This window comes from Nyctereutes procyonoides, unplaced genomic scaffold (assembly GCF_905146905.1).
Source record: "Nyctereutes procyonoides isolate TBG_1078 unplaced genomic scaffold, NYPRO_anot_genome, whole genome shotgun sequence".
NCBI classification, from domain to species: domain Eukaryota; kingdom Metazoa; phylum Chordata; class Mammalia; order Carnivora; family Canidae; genus Nyctereutes; species Nyctereutes procyonoides.
Window position 1 is genome coordinate 38,555,289 of NW_026575049.1, and position 19,244 is coordinate 38,574,532.

At 43.6% G+C, this 19,244-nt stretch overlaps 1 protein-coding gene across 5 annotated transcripts in view; it reads right to left on the reverse strand.

Annotated features, from left to right (window-relative positions):
* NCK2 (NCK adaptor protein 2) overlaps window positions 1-19,244 on the reverse strand; it is a 149,969-nt gene that overhangs the window by 33,063 nt on the left and 97,662 nt on the right. For 4 of the 5 annotated variants that reach the window (XM_055328099.1, XM_055328096.1, XM_055328098.1 and 1 more), the window contains one exon: window positions 5,931-6,172. In XM_055328099.1, coding sequence (XP_055184074.1) covers window positions 5,931-6,156 — 226 coding nt within the window. In that variant the 5' untranslated portion in view covers window positions 6,157-6,172. The remainder of the gene's footprint in view (window positions 1-5,930; window positions 6,173-19,244) is intronic. The other variant, XM_055328101.1, reaches the window with a different exon arrangement.

Consider the following 19,244-nt stretch of genomic DNA (forward strand, 5'->3'; position numbering starts at 1 on the left):
GGCTCCAGCCTCCAAATCTTGTGGCTTATGTTCTCCCTTTGCTCATCTGAAGCTCCAGCTGCTCTCCCAAGGGTCCACTCAGCCTGGGTATTCTTTACCCAGTGACTTCATTCAATTCTCAGCAGGAGAGAAGGAGTCACTCATCCCATTTTACAGATGACGCATTTGAGGCTCAGAAAATTCAGCAGTTTGGCAAAGACGGGATCTGAACGTAGTGGAGTCTCTCTCCTAACCACTATTCATCCTGCCTTGTGAAGGGTAGGACAGAGGCCCTCACTGCACAAACCAGCCCAGTTTCCAACGAGACAGGCAGAGACAGTGCCACTGCTCAACTGAGAACTGCTTATTTGTGCCTGCTTATTTGTGTCATGTTCCCAGTTGTCACAAGCTTCAGAAAGTCAGGGACTAAACTTTGTCCTGTCTTCATATCCCACTGGATGAAATGATGTCCAGCCAGGCTCCCCCTCCTGATCCAGACAGACCCTGTTACACCACACTGATCCCCACAGCGTGTTTACATCCCTCTTTCAAAGGCTTTGTTATTGTTTTCAAAGGTCATCCAGCAGGGGATGAGGCTGAGGGCTCAGAAGGGATCTTCCAGGGACAGACAAGGAAGGGACAGCCCAGACTCACCTTGGCTCCCGCCTCCACAGGCTGTGGCGTTCGTTACTGCTCAGTTTTAACTGACCACCAGGCCTGGCTCAAGCCTGCCGAGCACATTTATAAGCACAATCCTATGGCCTCTAAACAGAAATTCCTTCATATTCCACACAATCCCAGAGGCGGCGAGCCCAGGAGATCCCTTGCGACCATCACTCTCCCTGCCTCCAACAGAAAAGCATTCACTGAACTGGCTCAAAACAGTCCGGGCTGATCCAGTAAGCAGCAGGGATTTCCTTACTCGCAAGCTAGTGATAAGGAGAAGACTCTGGATAATCACAGAAGTATTCTGGGAAACTATTCTTATGAAGAATCAGTTGGACACATTTCCACCCAGTGTTATCCTCATGTTTTAGGTCCAATGGCAGCAGGTGCTCAGTGATACTCTGATCTCTGAAAGGCTGATGCAGAATGTAGGGTAAACAGATGCCTAGACGAAGGTGGAGGAACCTGAGTTATATCTCCTCTGCTACGAGCCTACTTCAGAGCCCTGGGGTGGCACCTAAGCCACTCGTTTGTCCATTCATTTGAATGTAAAGTTACAACAACAGCACAAAAATATTCTTTTCCCTGAGACATTGGACAGCCGCTTCCCTGTCTATATGATGTTCCACCAACCTAAATACTCTGTGTACGTTGCTACTTACAGACATTCTCCTCCATAACCGGGATACAGCCATCAAATCAGGAAGTTAACATCAGTACGTTATTACTACCTGATTCTCTGAGCCCGTTTAAGTTTTGCTGGTAAGTTTTTCATCTCTAAATTCAAGGACTTGGTACCAGTAAAATCTCCTCTAACATTCTGACTGCCTGTCTCTGTTAACAGAATTCTATCAAATGCCTACCACTAAACCAGGATATTGGACTAGGTATAGAAAAAACAAAACCCCAAGTTTGTGTTGAAGTCCCATTTCCGTCACACACCAGGACCAGTAGTGTGTTCCTGTGGAAGTCACTTAGCCACTGAAGTAAATCCCAGTGACTCTGCCTCTGAACCTTGGGAATTTCACCCATGGGAACCACCTCCTCCCTAGCTGGAAGCATTAGCTCAAAAGGTCACAGGGACTATTTTACAGATCGTTAGCATCAGGGAGTCTCCCTCTGCTCCCAGGTCTGGCTTGGAATCAGAGGTGGGAGTCCTGGTGCTAATCCCTGGCAGGCTGTTAACTGGCCTCAGGTGTGGTCACAGTGAGACAAATGCTACAGAAACAACAGCAGGGGGTGGGTGGCTTCTGGCTCCAGACACCCAGGAAGGTGGTCAGCAAAGGACCGTGCGCCTTGGAAAAAACTCTCTCGAGGAGCTTATGAATAGCTTGTAAGTGGAGCTACATCGTTTTCCGTAACCCGAGTCAGCACGTGGACTCAAGTGAGCTACTGAGAAGGGAGCTAACCTCAGGGGGCTTTGTGGGTCCCCAGGGCTGTCACGAAGTTGTAACAAAAACTGCTCTTCGGTATTCTGAAGGAAAATCTTTGAAAAATACCTCCCTGGAAGCAGCTTCCCTCATCTTAAAAGATGTGGCTCAGTAAACACCTAACCTGCGTGACTTAATAAATCAGGCTGCAATGTCAAGGCCAGACTGTAGACCAGGAATGCTCTTCACCGCTGAGCCAAGAGCTGCACGGTTTGAGCCCTTCAAAATATCAACTGGGCTTTGCCAGCAGAAAGAGTTCTTAACAATTGCCCCTTGTTATCTGCGGGAAAGTTCTCTTTGACTATTCATGATCATAAGTTGAATATGAGAGGAGATCCAGTATATAAATGTTTTGCTCATGTGCAAATAAGAGCCCATATTGTTTTATTCGATTATAAATTATTAGAGAAAAAGAAAGAACGTTAATCCTTTCCTAACAGAGATCTTTTTGTCAAAGGTACTGCTTTCTAGAAGTTACTGTAACAAAGTATTGCATGTGACTAAACTGAATTTTCCACTGACTTCAACAGAGCAACTGAGTATAAGAAAGCAGGAGGGAGCCCCACAGAGTTGCGATTCTCTGCTTTGGAGACCGAAACACATTCATAACACTGTGACTTTGCTGGGGAGTCCAGTGCTATTTTACTCCAAGCCAGGCATCTGCCAGGGAAATCCTACTCTGGATTTAGAATCAGGTGGATTTCCATAGTGTAAAAATCACAAATGTGCAGGACACCATGAGTAGCTACTGGAAGGTCGACACATTGCCCTGTGGGTTTTAACATAATTTCCACTTCTAATACGCAGCAGAGAGCATTCCTGCTGGCTGCATAACCAACTAAAGTGACACTGTAATCGTGACAGCATGCTGGGGACAATCAGTTAAGCAGGGAGCCACAAACACTTGGCTCCAATCTTTGTAGCCACAAGGACGGTGGGAGGCAGGCTGGGCTGCACAAAGTTTTCTCACCTTCCTTGATGACAATGATGCTGTGTCAGGCCCGGCTGTGGGGGACTAAGAAGTCACGCCACTGTGGTGATTTCTCGCCAGGGGTGCCTGCCTTCAAGAGGGCAATGGAAAGCTCACGCTGGAATACCAAGGTCTCCCTTTTTGCAAGAAAAGCAAGCTCTGGGTCAGCGTGGTGAGCACAAAATAAAAAGATACACAAAAACATGGGGGAGGCACTGCCCCACAGATACGGATGGTGAAAACAACTGTATTCGAGCTTTTAGCCGCTGGAAAGGTCAGCACAACGCTTCCGCCTGAACTGTGCGTGGGGCCTGGCGGCGGAGGCACACCTGGCGGCTGCCAGGACGGGGCCTGGGCGCTCAGCAGCTCTCAGGGCGCGACGAGGGCCCAGAGGGAGAAAGTTAAAGAAAAGCAAACTTTGATTCTATTTAAGGAAGAGCTTTCGAGCAATCTGTGTTCTCTGAAAATGGAACTGGCTGACTGTTGAGGCAGAAGTGTTCTGGCGGAGCTGGTGGCCATCTGGGAGGGGGGCCAGAGAGCCCAGGGCCCCACGGCACCCAGCACCCGGAGGGCTCCCCTGGGCTGAGGGCCCACAGCACCCCCGGCACCCGGGGGCTCCCCTGGGCTGAGGGCCCACAGTATACCCGGCACCCGGGGAGACTCCCCTGGGCTGAGGGCCCACAGTACCTCCAGCACCTGGCACCTGGAAGGCTCCCCTGGGCTGAGGGCCTACAGTATGCCCGGCACCTGGAACCCAGAGAGGCTCCCCTAAGCCTAGAGCCCACAGTACACCCGGCACCCAGCATCTAGCACCCGGAGAGGCTCCCCTAGGCTAAGAGCTCACAGTACCCCTGGCACCCAGCACCTGGCACCCAGAGAGGGTTCCCTAAGTCTAGAGCCCACAGTATCCCTGGTACCCAGCACCCGGAGAGGCTCCCCTAAGGCTGAGAGCCCACAGTACCCCCAGAAACCAGCACTGGACACCCAGAGAGGCTCCCCTAAGGCTAGAGCCCACAGCACCCCTGGCACCCAGCACCTGGAGAGGCTCCCCTAAGGCTGAGAGCCCACAGTACCCCTGGCACCCAGCACCTAGAGAGGCTCCCCTAATGCTGAGAGCCCACAGTACCCCAGCACACTGGGCAGATTACAGCTCAGGAAAAAGTAAACACCGAGTGAGACACCTGGTTAATATTTTCAATTTGAGGCTTTGTCTTTTCTCTTTCTACCAAGTAAAGGAGGGAAAAAAAGACAAGGTATTCAAGAGAATTTCTAGATGGTTCAGAGCAGAGTGCTTGCTTTGTCTCATTTCCCTTCTGATCAACTCATTCAATTTCTCAGTATTTCATTCTTTGCTATGGTATCAAGAATACATTTAAAATGGACAAGAAATAAAATAAAACTAGTCAAGAATCTGTAGTCTCTCCCAAAAAAAGGCACTTGGGTGGGCAAGAGGCTGATACTGGAAGAAAATAAATAAAAGTAAGCTCAGGTATTTATCTGTTCACATACCTGTGTTTCTACAACAGTCAATTAAGAGTTATAGGTAAAGGACAATAATGTTTCTTTCAAGTGACTTGCTTGGAGGAAAAATAAAATGACAGGGGTATCAGGTTAGTGGAAAAAGAATCAGACTGCTCATGCAAAATGAAATTTCTACATCAGCCTCAGAATCTGCAAAGGCTGGTGTGATTCATACTCAGGCCTGTGTCTCATTTCTCTTTCCCCATCGCCCTGACATCAAAACACTACCCAATAAATGAAGTCTTTAAATGGGTCTGAAGAGAGACGTAATAGACTTTTCAAGATTGCATGAAATGTAAGACAAATATTTGGCAACACCCACTTCATTCGGTGTATCATTTTCTTTCCAGTTTTCCCACCTGCTTCCCTCCCACCCAACGTGGAACAAATTCTCCTGTTAAAAATAAAATGGAAAAAGTCAAGTAAATGTAACACAGGTGATAATATTGACTTATTTCATAGCAAACTCTTAAGTGATAATCAGCATCTCAGGTACAGCCCACACGATACTCATAGAAGGAGGCAACACTCACGTTTATAAACGGCAGCGTGGCTCATCCTGCAACAGCAAGGCCCTCACAGTTACTTCCCCGCATAATCTGAAGCAGTGATTACTATAAGTAGGTCGGATATGCAAGAGGGGACACCATTAACTTTAGATGATCCAAGGTGGCCTGTCTCACATTGGGATACTGGGTGTGCGGGAAGAAAACCGGGTGACAAACCCACTGCACTGAACTCCCAACAGTCCCCACCTGTGTGACCGCCAACAGCCCCTGATGTCACACTGGTGCACGCCTGTGGCCACTTGAGCAAACACTGGCCAGGACCATGGGATGGACGTCATCAATCGAGGAGAGGGGAAAAAAATCCACCTGGCTCAAAGTGCTTGTCACTCCTTCCCACTCTATGCATGAAGGCCAGGTGGACAGGGTTGTGGAAGACACAGAAGGCCTGGGCAGGGAGGAGGGTGATGCAGGCCGTGCGGCAGACACTTTTGGAGGTGGTGACTCCACTTTGGGAACAGACTACTGATGCCAGGAGACAGAAAACATGGGCAGGGATCCCCAACATGCAGAAGTATCAACTTACATAAGACTCCAGACTCTTAAGATCTCTAGGAAATGACAAGCATGGTATTTCTCCATCTTGGTCTCTTCATTTCCAGAGATCAAAAATAAAAAGACAACTAGAAAGATGGCAACTTAGAACAGACCTTAAAAAAAAAAAAAAAAAAGACACACACACTCACACACGAACTAAAAAGATGAACACTCGCCCCTCCAAAAATACAAGGCTTCCTCACCTTCGTAACAGGAAGTGGTTCAGCTCTAACCTGGGTCCGAGGGCAGGGGCACACTCACCTAGTGTGTCCTTCAGATTCTTCACGAGGGAGCCTTTCTTCAGGCTGTTCTTCCTCTCCACATAGTTGGACGGCACGTAGCCCGTCCTGTTGGCCGCGTTCCTCACCCGCCACCACGTCTTGGAGTCATCCAGTAGCCATAGGCGCTCGTTTTTCTTGATGTCCAGCTCCTGGTCCTGTTGGGCAGTGTAGTCCCACTTTGCTATCACAATAACTTCCTCTGTCATCTTTCATGGAGTCCTTCTGCCAGCAAAACATTTGGAGATGCTCATTAGAGAACCAACCAAACACTTCATCCTGTGCATCAACTTGAAAAATTATGCATTGACAGTTTTTATTACAACTTGGCAACCGGTTTTCCTCCTGGGTCTTGAAATAACCTCAAAATGACCTTCTTTCAACAAGCTTTAGCGTTTTGTTTAGAAACAGCAACCTAGTAAAAACAGATCCTCATTTTGTACACTGGGAAATCTGCATGCTGTGCCAAAACCAGAAACAAACTTTCAAAAAAATTCTAAGTAACAATGTCATAATTAAATGTGTTCACTTGATTAAGTAACAGCAGCTCCTTGTAGCTGCTATGTTTGTATCCACCGTCTCAAGATATGCTGAGTTTTATGAACGCATTTAACGGACACACACACCCAAACTGTTCTTATAAATTAAAACTAAAATAAATCTAGTATCCCGGTTCAGCTCCTGAAACAGAAAAAGGAAATTAGCGGAAGCAATGGTGAAATCTGAATAATGTCTAGTTAACAGTAACATATACCAAGGTTCAACTCTTAGTTTTGACAACAGTACCATGGCCGTGTGACACGTTAACACCACAGGTTAAACTGAGTAAAGGAGATATGGGAATGCTCTGTACTATCTTTGCAACTTTTCTATACTATAAAATTACTCTTGAGGGGTGCCTGGATGGTTCAGTATTGGTTAGGCATCTGCCTTCAGCTCAGGTCCTGGGATTGAGCCCCACATTGGGCTCCCTGCTCAGTGGGGAGTCTGCTTCTCCCTCTCCCTCTGCCCCTTTCCCTGCTCCTTCTCTCTCTCCCCCAAATAAATAAAATCTTTTTAAAAATAAAATAAAATTACTCTTGAATCCTGCACAGTGTTTAAAACAGCTTCATTCACACTTGGAACAATTTGGAAGTGATCAAGATGTTCTTCAGGAGGTGAATGGATAAACTGTGGTACATCCAGGTACTGGAGTATTACTCAGTGATAAAAAGGAAATAAGCTATCAAGCCAGAAAAAGGGATGGAGAAACCTTACTTAAATTCTCTTCCCAGACTAGGCCTCAACACCTGTAGTTCCACATTTGTCTCTGCGTGTCCCAATTTTAGCAGGAATCCTGCTGGGCTGGTTTAGCCAGAACGCTCTACTCTTGCCCAGGCCATGTGCCCAGTTGCCTGGCCTGCCTTCCGGGAGAATCCCGTCAGGTCAGTTTAGTCAGAGTCCCTCCTTTACCCGATGTTTGCTCTCAGTGACTGCATTCTGTGGCCTACCTTACTCCTTGGCTATAAACTCCCATTTTTCCTTCTTCTATTTAGAATTGAGCCCAAATGCAACCCCACCATAGTAACGCCTCTCAGTTAAGTCTGCTTTACCCTCCTTTAAACGATGTCATGAATAATTTTTTTCTTTAACAATGCCAACTATATGACATTCTGGAAAAAGCAAAACTACGGAGACAGTAAAAAGATCAGTGGTTGCCAGGGGCAGGGGAGGAGGGTGGGATGAACAGGTGGGGCATAAGATTTTTAAAGTAGTGAAACTGCTCTGGATGATACTTTAATAGTGGATACACATCATTACACATTTGTTGAGACCCATAAAATATCAAGAGTGAACCATATATAAAATCATCCCAAAATATCAAGTTTATTAAAACAAGAAATAAATATAGTATATTATACATCTAGTTAAGTCACTTTTGGAAGTAATATATAGCAAAGGCGTATCTGAATGACTAAACTGAATACAGTTATCAACAATGTCAGCAGCTCCATACTTTTTAGGTGCAAGATGGCTCAGTATTTTTTCCAGCAGAAAAATTCAATATCCAGTCCTTCAACTGAGTCGGTTTCCTTAAAACCTGAAAGGAAGGGATAGTGGAAAGACTCTTGACTAACACCCTCTTTCTTCCCCTCTGACAGAGACGATTTCTCACTACTTTCTAGGGATGACTTCAGGATTATAGAGGGAACCAATGCACGCTGATGCCATGGAAGCATGAATACCATTTTTAAATAACATGACACTTTCTACTAGATGCTAAAGAGACTTATAAATAATACATGTTCTGTTTCTTGAATTAACTTCCAACTGTAGAGATAACAAACCTTTTGGGAAGGAGGAAATATTTAATAAACCTCATGCATAATGTATGCAACATCTAAGAGGACAGAGTTTATACAATGCTCATTTCCAAACTGTAGACCATTTTGTTACATACTATTGGAGATCTCCAGTCCATTCTATGTATCTCTCTCTTTCCAGACTTTTCTGTTAGGGTTAAACTTTTCAAAGTCATAAAGGCCATTTTTCTTTTCTTTTTTTAATAATAATGAGAGCAGTAATAGGACTGGGGCTCAGAGAATATTCCATTTGAATACCAGGTTTATTTCTTTATTACAGAGTTTTCAAGACTTTTTAATAAGACCAGCCCATCGCATAAGACCAATCGGAGCAATTTATTACTTTCCTGCGTGACTTAACTGCATGAACAGTTGTTAGGTAAGGAGCTAGCTGGGCAGGGTGTACTTCAGAGTACGTCATGTGGGAACATCATGTGGGAGCTTAAACAAATATGGTGCCTAGGCTCTACCACAGACCAAATATATCACAATCTTAAGGAGTGAGGTCTGAGCAGCAGGTGTTCACAGTTCATCTTTCTGGTAGGCCTTAGGAGGGAAAAACCAAGTAAGGGGGATCTGAGTCACAGAATGCCACCTCAGGATGCTTTCCTTGGGTCCTTAGACCTTGGATTATAATGAAAATTTTGTGTGTGTCTTGGGTACCTGACACATATCAACCTGTTTAATCTCCAGAACATTCACCTTTCAGGGAGGTGTTATCTTTTAGGAAACTGAGGATCACAGAGATTAAGCGATGAGCTGAATGACAGAATCAGGATTTGGGCCCAGATCTGTTGACTCCCAAATCTATGCTTATGTGTCCACTTCTGTGGGTGCCTAGGTGAGGGTCTACTGTGTGATCTATATTTTGATGGGCTTATTCCAACCTAAGAAATTTAGGATTCTAGGCCAGGTTTAAATAAAAAGTTCCCTTGCACCTAGGAAATGACAGCTATGGGTTTCAAACCTATTCTAACTGATTTGTGACAGCTTTTCATCAATATAAAAACTTCACAAGGCCAGCCAGTCAATACCTGCCTCATTCCAGTGAAGTCTGCCAATCAACAGGTGCTTCACCTCAGTGCTTCAGAGGGCTAGCCAATCAACAACTGCCTCACCCCAATGGAGTCCACCAATCAACAACTGCTTCACTCCAGTGCTTCTGAATGCCAGCCCCACTAGAAAGAAGCTGAAAAGGGAGTAAAAGTAAGGGGATGGAAGGAGGTGATGCTGAACTGGGTCTAGGGCAGTGAGCGTAGAGAAAGGTGAGGAAAGCAGGATGGGGGGGGGGAGAGAAAAGAGACTGATTTTCATCTTAGAAAATGGGTGAGACTGGGGGGGGGGAGTGGGGCAGTGGAGTCAGAGGTGAGCTCGCCAGGCCTGAAAGGTGTTAAGAACCAGAGGACAGGAACACATCACTAAGGAAAAGAATTAATAATAAATGACTCCAGTAAGTCATTTAAAGTAAAAAGTAAATAGAATATATATCTCTGATATCTTTAAGTTTTTTTTATTACAGTTAAACATACAGTGTAATAGTTTCAGATGTATGATACAGTGATTCAATACGTCCATACAAAACACTATGCTCACAAAAAGTGCCCTCCTTGATCCCCATCCCCTATTTCACCCATCCCCCCATCCACCTCCCCTCTGGTGACCATCTGTTTGTTCTCTACAGTTAAGAGTCTGTTTCTTGCTTTATCTCTTTTGTCTCCTTGTTCGTTTTGTGAAATCATTTGGTATTTGTCTTTCTCTGTCTTTCACTTAGCATTATACTCTTTTGATCCAGCCATGTCATCGCAAATGGCAAGATTTCACTCTTTTTTTGTGGCTGAATAATGTTCCATGGTGTATATATACACCACATCTTCCTTACCCATTCACCAGTTGATGGACCCTTGGGCTGCTCCTGTAAGTTGGCTACTGTAAATAATGTTGCTATAAACCTAGGGGTGCATGTATCCCTCTGAATTAATGTTTCTGTACTCTTTGGGTAAATACCCAGTAGTGTTATTGCTAGATCCCAGAATAGTTCTATTTTTAAGTTTTTGAGGACCCTCCATACTCTTTTCCACAGTGGCTACACCAGTTTCCGTTCCCACTAACAGTGCACGAGTGTTCCTCAGGATATCCTCTGGTTTTGCTTTGTTTTGTTTTAAGCCATTTCAATGTGAAATTGAGTGCCCTTCCCCCACCCAACACATCACCCTAGATCTTCCTTCTCTTTGCCAACACAGGTTGGAAAAGCCACCTGGAGGCCCATCTGGAGGGAATGGCAAGAGTTCGGATTCTACCTCTTTTTCTCAGGGGCCCAACAGGAGGACACATTAGTTTCAGTGAAGGGCCAGGTACTACAGCATGTGGGGATACATTGGAATAGAAAGAGATGCAGCTGAATCAAGATTATTCCATAATAAAATTAAATTTAATCTCCTAATAGCGAAAAGCCTTCACAGAAGAAAGTATGAAAAAGTACACTCTAACTGCTGAATGTTAAGTAAGAGACAGTGTTCTTATTTAATCTAAGAATCACAGAGGTCAGATCCCAAGAATAATGCACGTTTATCACTCCAGCCTAGGTGGTTCAAGAAAAATCTCATCTTTGCCTTTGTTAACTACAGCTAATTATGTTATCATGTAGGTCGAACCCAGAGAAAAAAGAGTCACATACTTGATATTATACAGCCAGATCCTATCTTAAATGTCACATGGCCATTCTAGAATGAAGCTTAGCAAGAACCTCATGTTATACTGTATAAGAGAAACCCTCAAAGAACCTAGCAAATGAAGATACTTTTTCAAGATTTAAGTGGGAGAAGATTAAAAAAAAAAAAGTCTAAAATAGCTAAAAAAGTTTCTTGGCGTAAAAGTTTTCACTAATTCCTAAAATAAATTGATCCTATTCTAGGACCCTATTTTCTTTCTAAAAACGATCCTGTTAACTGCATCCTCCTGGGTTATGGCGGGGTTACACACTATTCATAATAGCCCAGGTTCCTCCAACACCCAAAAATGATCATAGATGTTTCCGAAGAGGTCTCCAGGACCAAGGTGAGTCATGATAACAAAGACATGAGTCAAGGGGCTGTGATGCTAAGCTTAGCCGAACCATGTGTAGGTCCACCTCAGACTTCAGCTTATTCTGTAAAATGGGAATAACAGCACTTCCCGTGCCTCATGAGATACTCTTGATGCTCAGGAGAAACACAATAATGTAGTGTTTGAGAGGGTGAGGTTTGGCGTCAGACAGACATGGGCTGGGGTCCCACTATGCCACATTACCCCAGCTACTTCATGTGCAACATGGAATAATAACAGCACCTCACTTGGAAGCTTGCGAAGAAAGCCATAAACACACCACCGAGCAGAGAAAAGATTCAAGGATAGGAGCCACAGGATACAGAAGATGTATTTATCTACAATAGGATATTTCTCAGCCATAGAAAAGAATGAGATCTTGCCATCTGCGACAACATGGATGGGCCCAGGGGGTATTAAGCTAAGTAAAATAAGTCAGGGAAAGACAAAAAACATATGATTTTGTGAAATCTATAAAACAAAACAAAAAAATCCAGACTCTTGAATACAGAGATCAAACTGGTGGTTGCCAGCGGGGACATCAGTGGGGAAATGAACAAAATAGATCAAGGGGATTAAGTGGTACAAACTTTCAGTTATAAAATAAACAAGTCAACGTTTAAGTACAGCATGGGAAATACAGTCGATAATACTCTAATACTGTTTTATGGTGACAGATGGTGACTACTTCTCATGGTGAGCACTGAGTAATATACAGAACCATCAAATCACAATGTTGTACCCCAGAAATGAACAGAACATTGTAGGTTAATTATACTTCAAAAAAAATGAGAATTACAGTCATGATTAAAATCTTCTGTACACTGCAGCATACTTTACAAAGGTAAGGTGGGGCTGTGTTCTAATGACTCCTTCCTTCAGTCAAGATTCACTACGCACTTCCAACACAGTAGACGTTCTTCCAAGGCATCAGGGCTCCTTGCTGAGTAAGACAAATCTAGGTGTCTGCTCTCTTGTGATTTCAGCTCTGATTCAAGGAGCACCTCCGCAGAGACACATCCCCTGGCCTCCCCATCTAAAGCAGGATCACTGTTGGGGCATCTCCTCTCCAGGAGTCAGTTAGTGGACAATTTACTGCTTTACTTCCTCAAGAGCACCACCTGAGATTGCCTGTTTGCCCATTTCCTGTCTGGGAGGTCCCACTGTGTGACAGGAGCTTAAATTTAGGCTTCAGCCACCTGGTTTGATGGGGAGCTCAAAGATAAGGCAGGCTGATGATTCCAGGTTAAAAATACATCTGCCTCATGGGATGTTTGGGTGGCAGAGTAGGCTGGTTGAGCATCCAACTCTTGGCTTCAGCTCGGGTCATGATCTCGGGTTGTGAGATGGAGCCCTGAGTCAGGCTTTACCCTCAGGGCAGATACTACTTGGGATTCTCTCTCTCCTCCCTCTGCCCTTCCCCCCCATATTATCTTTCTCTATATATAAAAGCAAAATAAATCTTAAAAAAAATTAAAAGCAATATATATATACATCTGCCTCATTTACCCTTCTACCAACAAACCAATTTAGCCCACTGCAGAAACGACCAGAGTCATAGAACTTTAAAAAAAACTTCCAATCCCCCTTTGCAATGTAAACCTTACACAGACAGAATAGGATTCCTTGAACTTAAGTCAAAAAACATAGATAAATAAGTAGACAGGCCAGAAAGGTGTGACTTTTTACCTCTTGAATATTGGAATTTCAGAAAAATACATATGTGCAACACATGGATACAGACCTATCGAAATCCATGTGTCTACGGGCAAAATAACTGGTCTAGAGAGTAATCATGTAGGAAAAGACACCAAGACTACATGAAAAAAATTACTGCCTCCCTACCTTTATGTTCAACATATAGTCTGACTCAAATAATACAACCAGCTTCACTATGGGTATAAAGTTGTTTTTTTTTTTAATATTTCATGCCTTCAACACAGTCAACCAATTATTATAGAGATTCACTCAACTATAGGCTTTTGGCAGATGGGGTAAGAGAATAGCATCCCCCCAAAGGTATCCCGAACCTAACATCTACAAACCTGCAAATGTGCTAGATTATGTGGCAGAGGGTAACCGAGGGTGCTCATTGGCTCATTTTGAGAGGGGGAGATTATTCTGGATTATCTGGGTGGGCCCAATGCAATCATAAGGGTCCCTATCAGCAGGAGAGAGAGGCGGAACAGCCAGAAATGTGGAGATACTGCAGTGTTTCATTTGAAAACACAACTCTTCCTTGTAAGCCGAAGGAAGAGGACCTCTTTAGAAGCTGGAGAAAGCAAGGAACAGATTTTCTCCCCTAGAGCCTCCAGAAGGAACATAGCCTTGTTGAAACCCAGATGTTAGCCCTGTGAGCTCAGGTATCAGATTTCTGACTTCCAGAAATGTTTAAGTGGCTAAACCTGGACTGTGTTAAGCCACTGAGTTTGTGGCAGGTTGCTATAGCAGCCAATAGGACAGCCGTGCAATGAGTAGTTATGTGAAGGTTGGTCCAAAAAGGGAACAAAGGGAACGCCGTCATATGTTCCAGAGCCTTCCTCCGTTGGTGTCTACCGGCAACTATTTAAAAATAGTACATTTGCATTAAGAAGATCTACTCAAAGAAACTGCCCCAGAAAGCAACCAAAATACCTTCTAACTTCCTTATTAAAGTTTCAAGTTGGGTTGTAGCTAAAAGACTTGCCGGATGCCAACTCATTTGACAGGAGTTGGCGGGAACCTGTGGTCTCCTGTGGGGGAAGAGAAAGGCCAGTTGGTGGCTTTTTCCAAGCAAGATCACTAATTACAGCTAATATGCTTCAACTTTAAGTAGGACAAAATATGGAATCTGGTGGCTGTTCCAACTCTCGGTAATTAAGCCACGACAAGAGTCAAGGTCTTACTACTTCCCCAAGGCACAAAAATGCATCACATGTAAAAGAGAAAATAAACAGGAGTGCTAGGCTCACTGCACCTTTTTGCCACAGAGGAGGAGAGATGCCAGTGTAAGCTGCCAACTGAGTGCTTGAGGGGTGCACGGCTGTACCTGAGCAACCACATTCACCTGGTCCCCCCATGACACCGTTTTGTCAGTACTAGCTTGGCCGGCAGTTACAGTGACCATCTGAAATACGAGTTCTCTACAGATAAAGCCAATGAATGATAATCCTGGGGTATAATTAAATAACTTGTCCAAATCCACAGAGCTGTAAAGGGCCTAGGCAGGAAGCTGAAGCCCCTGGAACAGTCTAACAACAAAGCCCAAGCTTTATATCCATTATGCCCTACAACCTGGGAGCGATTCCTGGTAGAATGTTGCAGCATGGCTGAAGAAGGAAATGCCGAAGGTCAATGCTGATAAAAGAGTCTTGAATTTTGAGTTCTTTTTGATGATGTGGTAAGTGAGAGTCCTCTGGGAGAAACAGACAGCAGGAGCTCCCAGTCTTCCAGGTGCGACCTGGGAAGGCCTTGTGGGCTTTTTAATATCCCAGTGGAGGAGGGGTAAAGGAAGACTGGACCAGCGGCAAGGGACGTTCCCCGATTCCAAAACACAAAGCTGAAGAGTTCTGTTCCCCTCCTGATGCAGGAGCAGGCCCATCAATCGGTACTGTCATTACCCTGAGCAGACTGCCACCACCTGCAGCTGCTCCTGCTAAGTGTGGCTGAACGGCACTGGGCATAGGCTTCCGAGGCACAAAGAGCCTGGTGGCTCCATAGGTTATTTTGGAGAGGATTTTTTAATGATTTGTTTGCTCATTTTATTGGATGATAGTCAAAGCCTGTAACCTGTAAAGTCTCTTCATCTTTGAATTTGCAAAGGTTTCCTTTGTGATATTCCTCTCCGGCTAGAGAAGGCCAGGGTGTGAAATCCAGTCTTACCATCAACCAGGCGGGTGATGTTGGGGAACGTTGCCTAACCTCTCTGACCTCCACAGCTGTGCTTGTCGGTGGGCTTGGGGCTTCTGTGAGGATGAGATGAAATAATCCACAGGAAGTAGCCCCTACCTGGTCCGTGCAGGGTAAATGTTAGACATTTTTGCTTCCCTAGTACCATGTGATGCCAAATCACAAGACTTGCTAGACTTCAATGTAGCTTTTACAGGGATTAAAAAATTTATTGCTCTGGATTATGAGAGTGTCATTTAAAAAGAATGAGAGAATTTAAAATAACAATAAAACCAATGCTCTAGGGTAGTGTCATAAAATTGAGATGCCATAGCACCAATGATCTTATTTTAGAAGTCTTACCAAGAGGTCCCAATGGGTCTTGGGTACACCCCAGTTCCCGCTATGGCTAATAGGAATGATATCTGCCTGCGTTCAGCCTAGGGAGAATTTTCATGTGCCCACAGCACTTACTACAATACATTTTATAGACAAGTAGACATAGCCAAGATATTTCTAAAACGTAAATTTAAAGTATTTTTGATGTTTATTCCAGAGAGCCAAGGTGAAAAAATACCCAAGAGTGGGGGGGATTGTTGGATTTTCTTCTTCTTTAAGGCCTGCTCTTTCCTGGTGCTCCTGGCCCCTTTCCCACCCCTGGGGCTCTGCAATGGAGTTTGCTTCCCACTGCTGGCTCCAGAGCTCTTGTTCCCAGGCCTCTGTTCCTCGGGGTGCTGGCTCTGTTGCACATTGGCACTTAGCCCTGCTGATGGCACCCTCATGAGCCAGAGAAGCATTTACCACTTTTTAAAAACTGATACAGTATTAGCAGAAGCTCAAGCACACAATATGCCACACAATTTCTTTTTTAAAATTGTGGTAAAATACACCTAACATTAAAGTTACCATTTTAACTAATTTTAAGGATACACTTTAGTAGCATTAAGTACGTTTACACCGTTGTGCAACCTCCACCTCCAGAACTTTTTCACCTTCTAAATTTAAAACCAGGTATCCATTATACACGAAGTTCCTATCCCTCCCTACCTCACCCCACCCGAAGCCAGGAACCACCTTTCTTTCGGCTTCTATGAATGTGACTACTGGTGTAAGTAGAATCATACAGTGTCCTTCTGTGCCCAGCTTACTTCACTCAGCATCAGATCCTCAAGGTTCATCTACATTGTAGCACATGTCAGAGTTTCCTTCCTTTTTAAGCCTGAAAAATATTCCATTCTGTATACAGACCACATTTTGTTTATCTATTCATCCATCGAATGGCCATAGTAGTTTACTTCCGTCTCTTAATTATTATGGATAACACAGCTGTGAATGTGGATGTGCAAATACTTCCCTAAGATTCTGTTTTCAATCCTTTAGGGTACATACCCCAAAGTGGATGGGATCATTCTATTTTAATTTTTTTGAGGAACCTCCATACTGTTTTCCATAATAGCTGGCACTATTTTACATTCCCACCAGCAGTTTACATGAGGGTTCCAACTTCTCCACAGCCTCAACAGGCATTTGTTATATTTGTTTTTTTGATAGTAGCCATCCTACTGGGTGTGAGGTACACATAATTTCTTGAGGGAACCTTCTTTGTACTAGATCCTTTGAACAGGATTTGTTAGTGGATGGCAATTCTCAAAAAAGAGAAAGTTTTATACTTTATAATGCATCTCGGGTTTTCTGTTATATCCCCTCCCCATCTTTTTTTTTTCTTTTTAAGTGAACGTTATTAATTTATCTCTATGACAAAGATCAGACTCTTCCCCAAATTGAATCATATTAAGAAAAATACTTCAAAATGTGAATCTGCCCAAGTTCATCACCAAGCAGCTAACTTTGCTATGTGAATTCCAAAGACTAGACTAGTAAGTCAATTGGACTCATTAGTGCCTAGGAAATTTCCCAGAGGAAATATAATACTGGGAGCTCTGTTGCTTCAGTAGAATCTGGGAAATGCTATTTTTTATGGTATTTTTATCCATAATTTACCACTCAGGCCCCAAGAGTATCCATGTTGCTAACGTTTGCTAACCGTTCTCAGCTTATGAGTGTCCTAGACATTCGTAATGCTGAGAAGCAAGTTATGAATGTTAAGGCCTGAGTACATCATTTTGGAGACTCACTGTCAATGCAATAAGCCAATTTCATTTTACAGTATTAATTGTAAAACACAGAATTCCAAACACCTGCACTTCACTTGGAACCAACAGACACTACCTTACACTGACCTAGAAGACATCACAGTAACAGGGTCATGAGACAAAGGAGAACAATGGAAAAATACTGCCCCCTCCCCACCAAAAGGGCAAACTCATAGAAGCAGAGCAGGAAAGTGGTTGTCAGTCACTGGGAAGGCCTGAGAAATGGGGAGTGGTTAGGAGAAAGGATATAGGCTTTTAACTGAGATGAATATGCTCTGACATCTCCTCTAAAACACAGTGACTACAGTTGATAACACTGTATTGGATAACTGAAATTTGCTAAGAGAAAACTTATTTTTTTAAAGATTTTATTTATTCATTCATGAGAGACACAGAGAGAGGCAGAGACACAGAGGGAGAAGCAGGCTCCTTGCAGGGAGCCTGATGCAGGACTCAATCCCAGGACCTCAGGATCACATCCTGGGCTGAAGTCAGGCACTCAACACTGAACCACCCAGGTTCTCCAAGAAGACAGAAACTAAATGTTCTAACCAAAACAATAAGTAAATGATGTGATGGATCACATCTAGGTGGGAAGAACCCTTCCACCATGTATACAGTAAGTCACCATGATGCATACTTTATATCTTACAATTTTATTTGCCAATTACACCTCAATAAAGCTGAAATGAAAAAAAGAAAAAAGAGAAATACTCATCTATGAAAATGGACATTGATCGCTTTGGTGAAATGCGACCCTCCTTCACCATGCTGAGAGAGCGTGAAGCATTTTCAGACAACGCATACCCACTGCTCCCAAAGTAGACACATTGCCACCAGTCTCCATTTTTAGGAGTTTATTAGGCATTGCTAATTTCTTCCCCAGAAAAGTGATTTTTAACTGTCATAATTTCAGTATCTATTTCATAAACCTATCAAAATGTAAATGTCATGAGCGTCCTTGGTTTACTAATGAATTCAGCTACACTAATCAATACTTGACCTTCTTCCTGACCACCTTATTATTCAAAATCCTCTGCCTAATTCTGAAACAAACACGAGTGAAACAAGAAGCACAGTGATTTCGAAAACACTCCATATTATCAAGGTCTCATAATGTTCAAATATAATTAAGCTGCCAAAGTTATTTTAGTTCTTCAGGTATACAAGGCTTATGCCCACATTCCTAAGTATTCTCTGCTTTCAATTTTCCTATTTAATGGGGAAAGAAAAATTACAGAAAGCCCCTCCATACCTGGCCACGGGATGGGGACCCTCACTCTTCATGCTGAGGACCAAGCCTGGCCCAGGACAGGGACCCAGTACACGAGAGGAGACCAGGCTACTCTGGGTTTACTCACTACACAGTTGTGCCTACAAATGGTTTCATAAAGATAAACACTGATGTTTATTCCAAATGTGCAACTCTTTTAAGGATGTATTTCCCATTAAGAAAACAGAAGGAGGAAATAAGATTTTCTAATGTCCATGCCTGACTTTTTGAAATAAATTTTATTTTTTAGAACAGCTTCTGCTTCCCCTACTATGAACATATTACATTAGGATGGTATATTTGGACAATTAATAAACCAATATTGGTACATTATTAACCAGAGTCCATATTTTATTTGGATGTCCTTGGCTTTTTATCTAGTTATCATTCTTCTTTAAAATCTGCAAGCCTGCCCAGAAGACCACATTATTCAGTTCTCATGTCTCCCCAGGCTCCTCTTGGCAGTTGCAATTTCTTAGATGTGGCTCATCTTCATGACCTTTCCAGTTTTGAGGGATACTTGTCAGATCTTCTGTAGAATGTCCCTCAGCTGGGATGCACCTGGCGTGTTTCTCCTCATA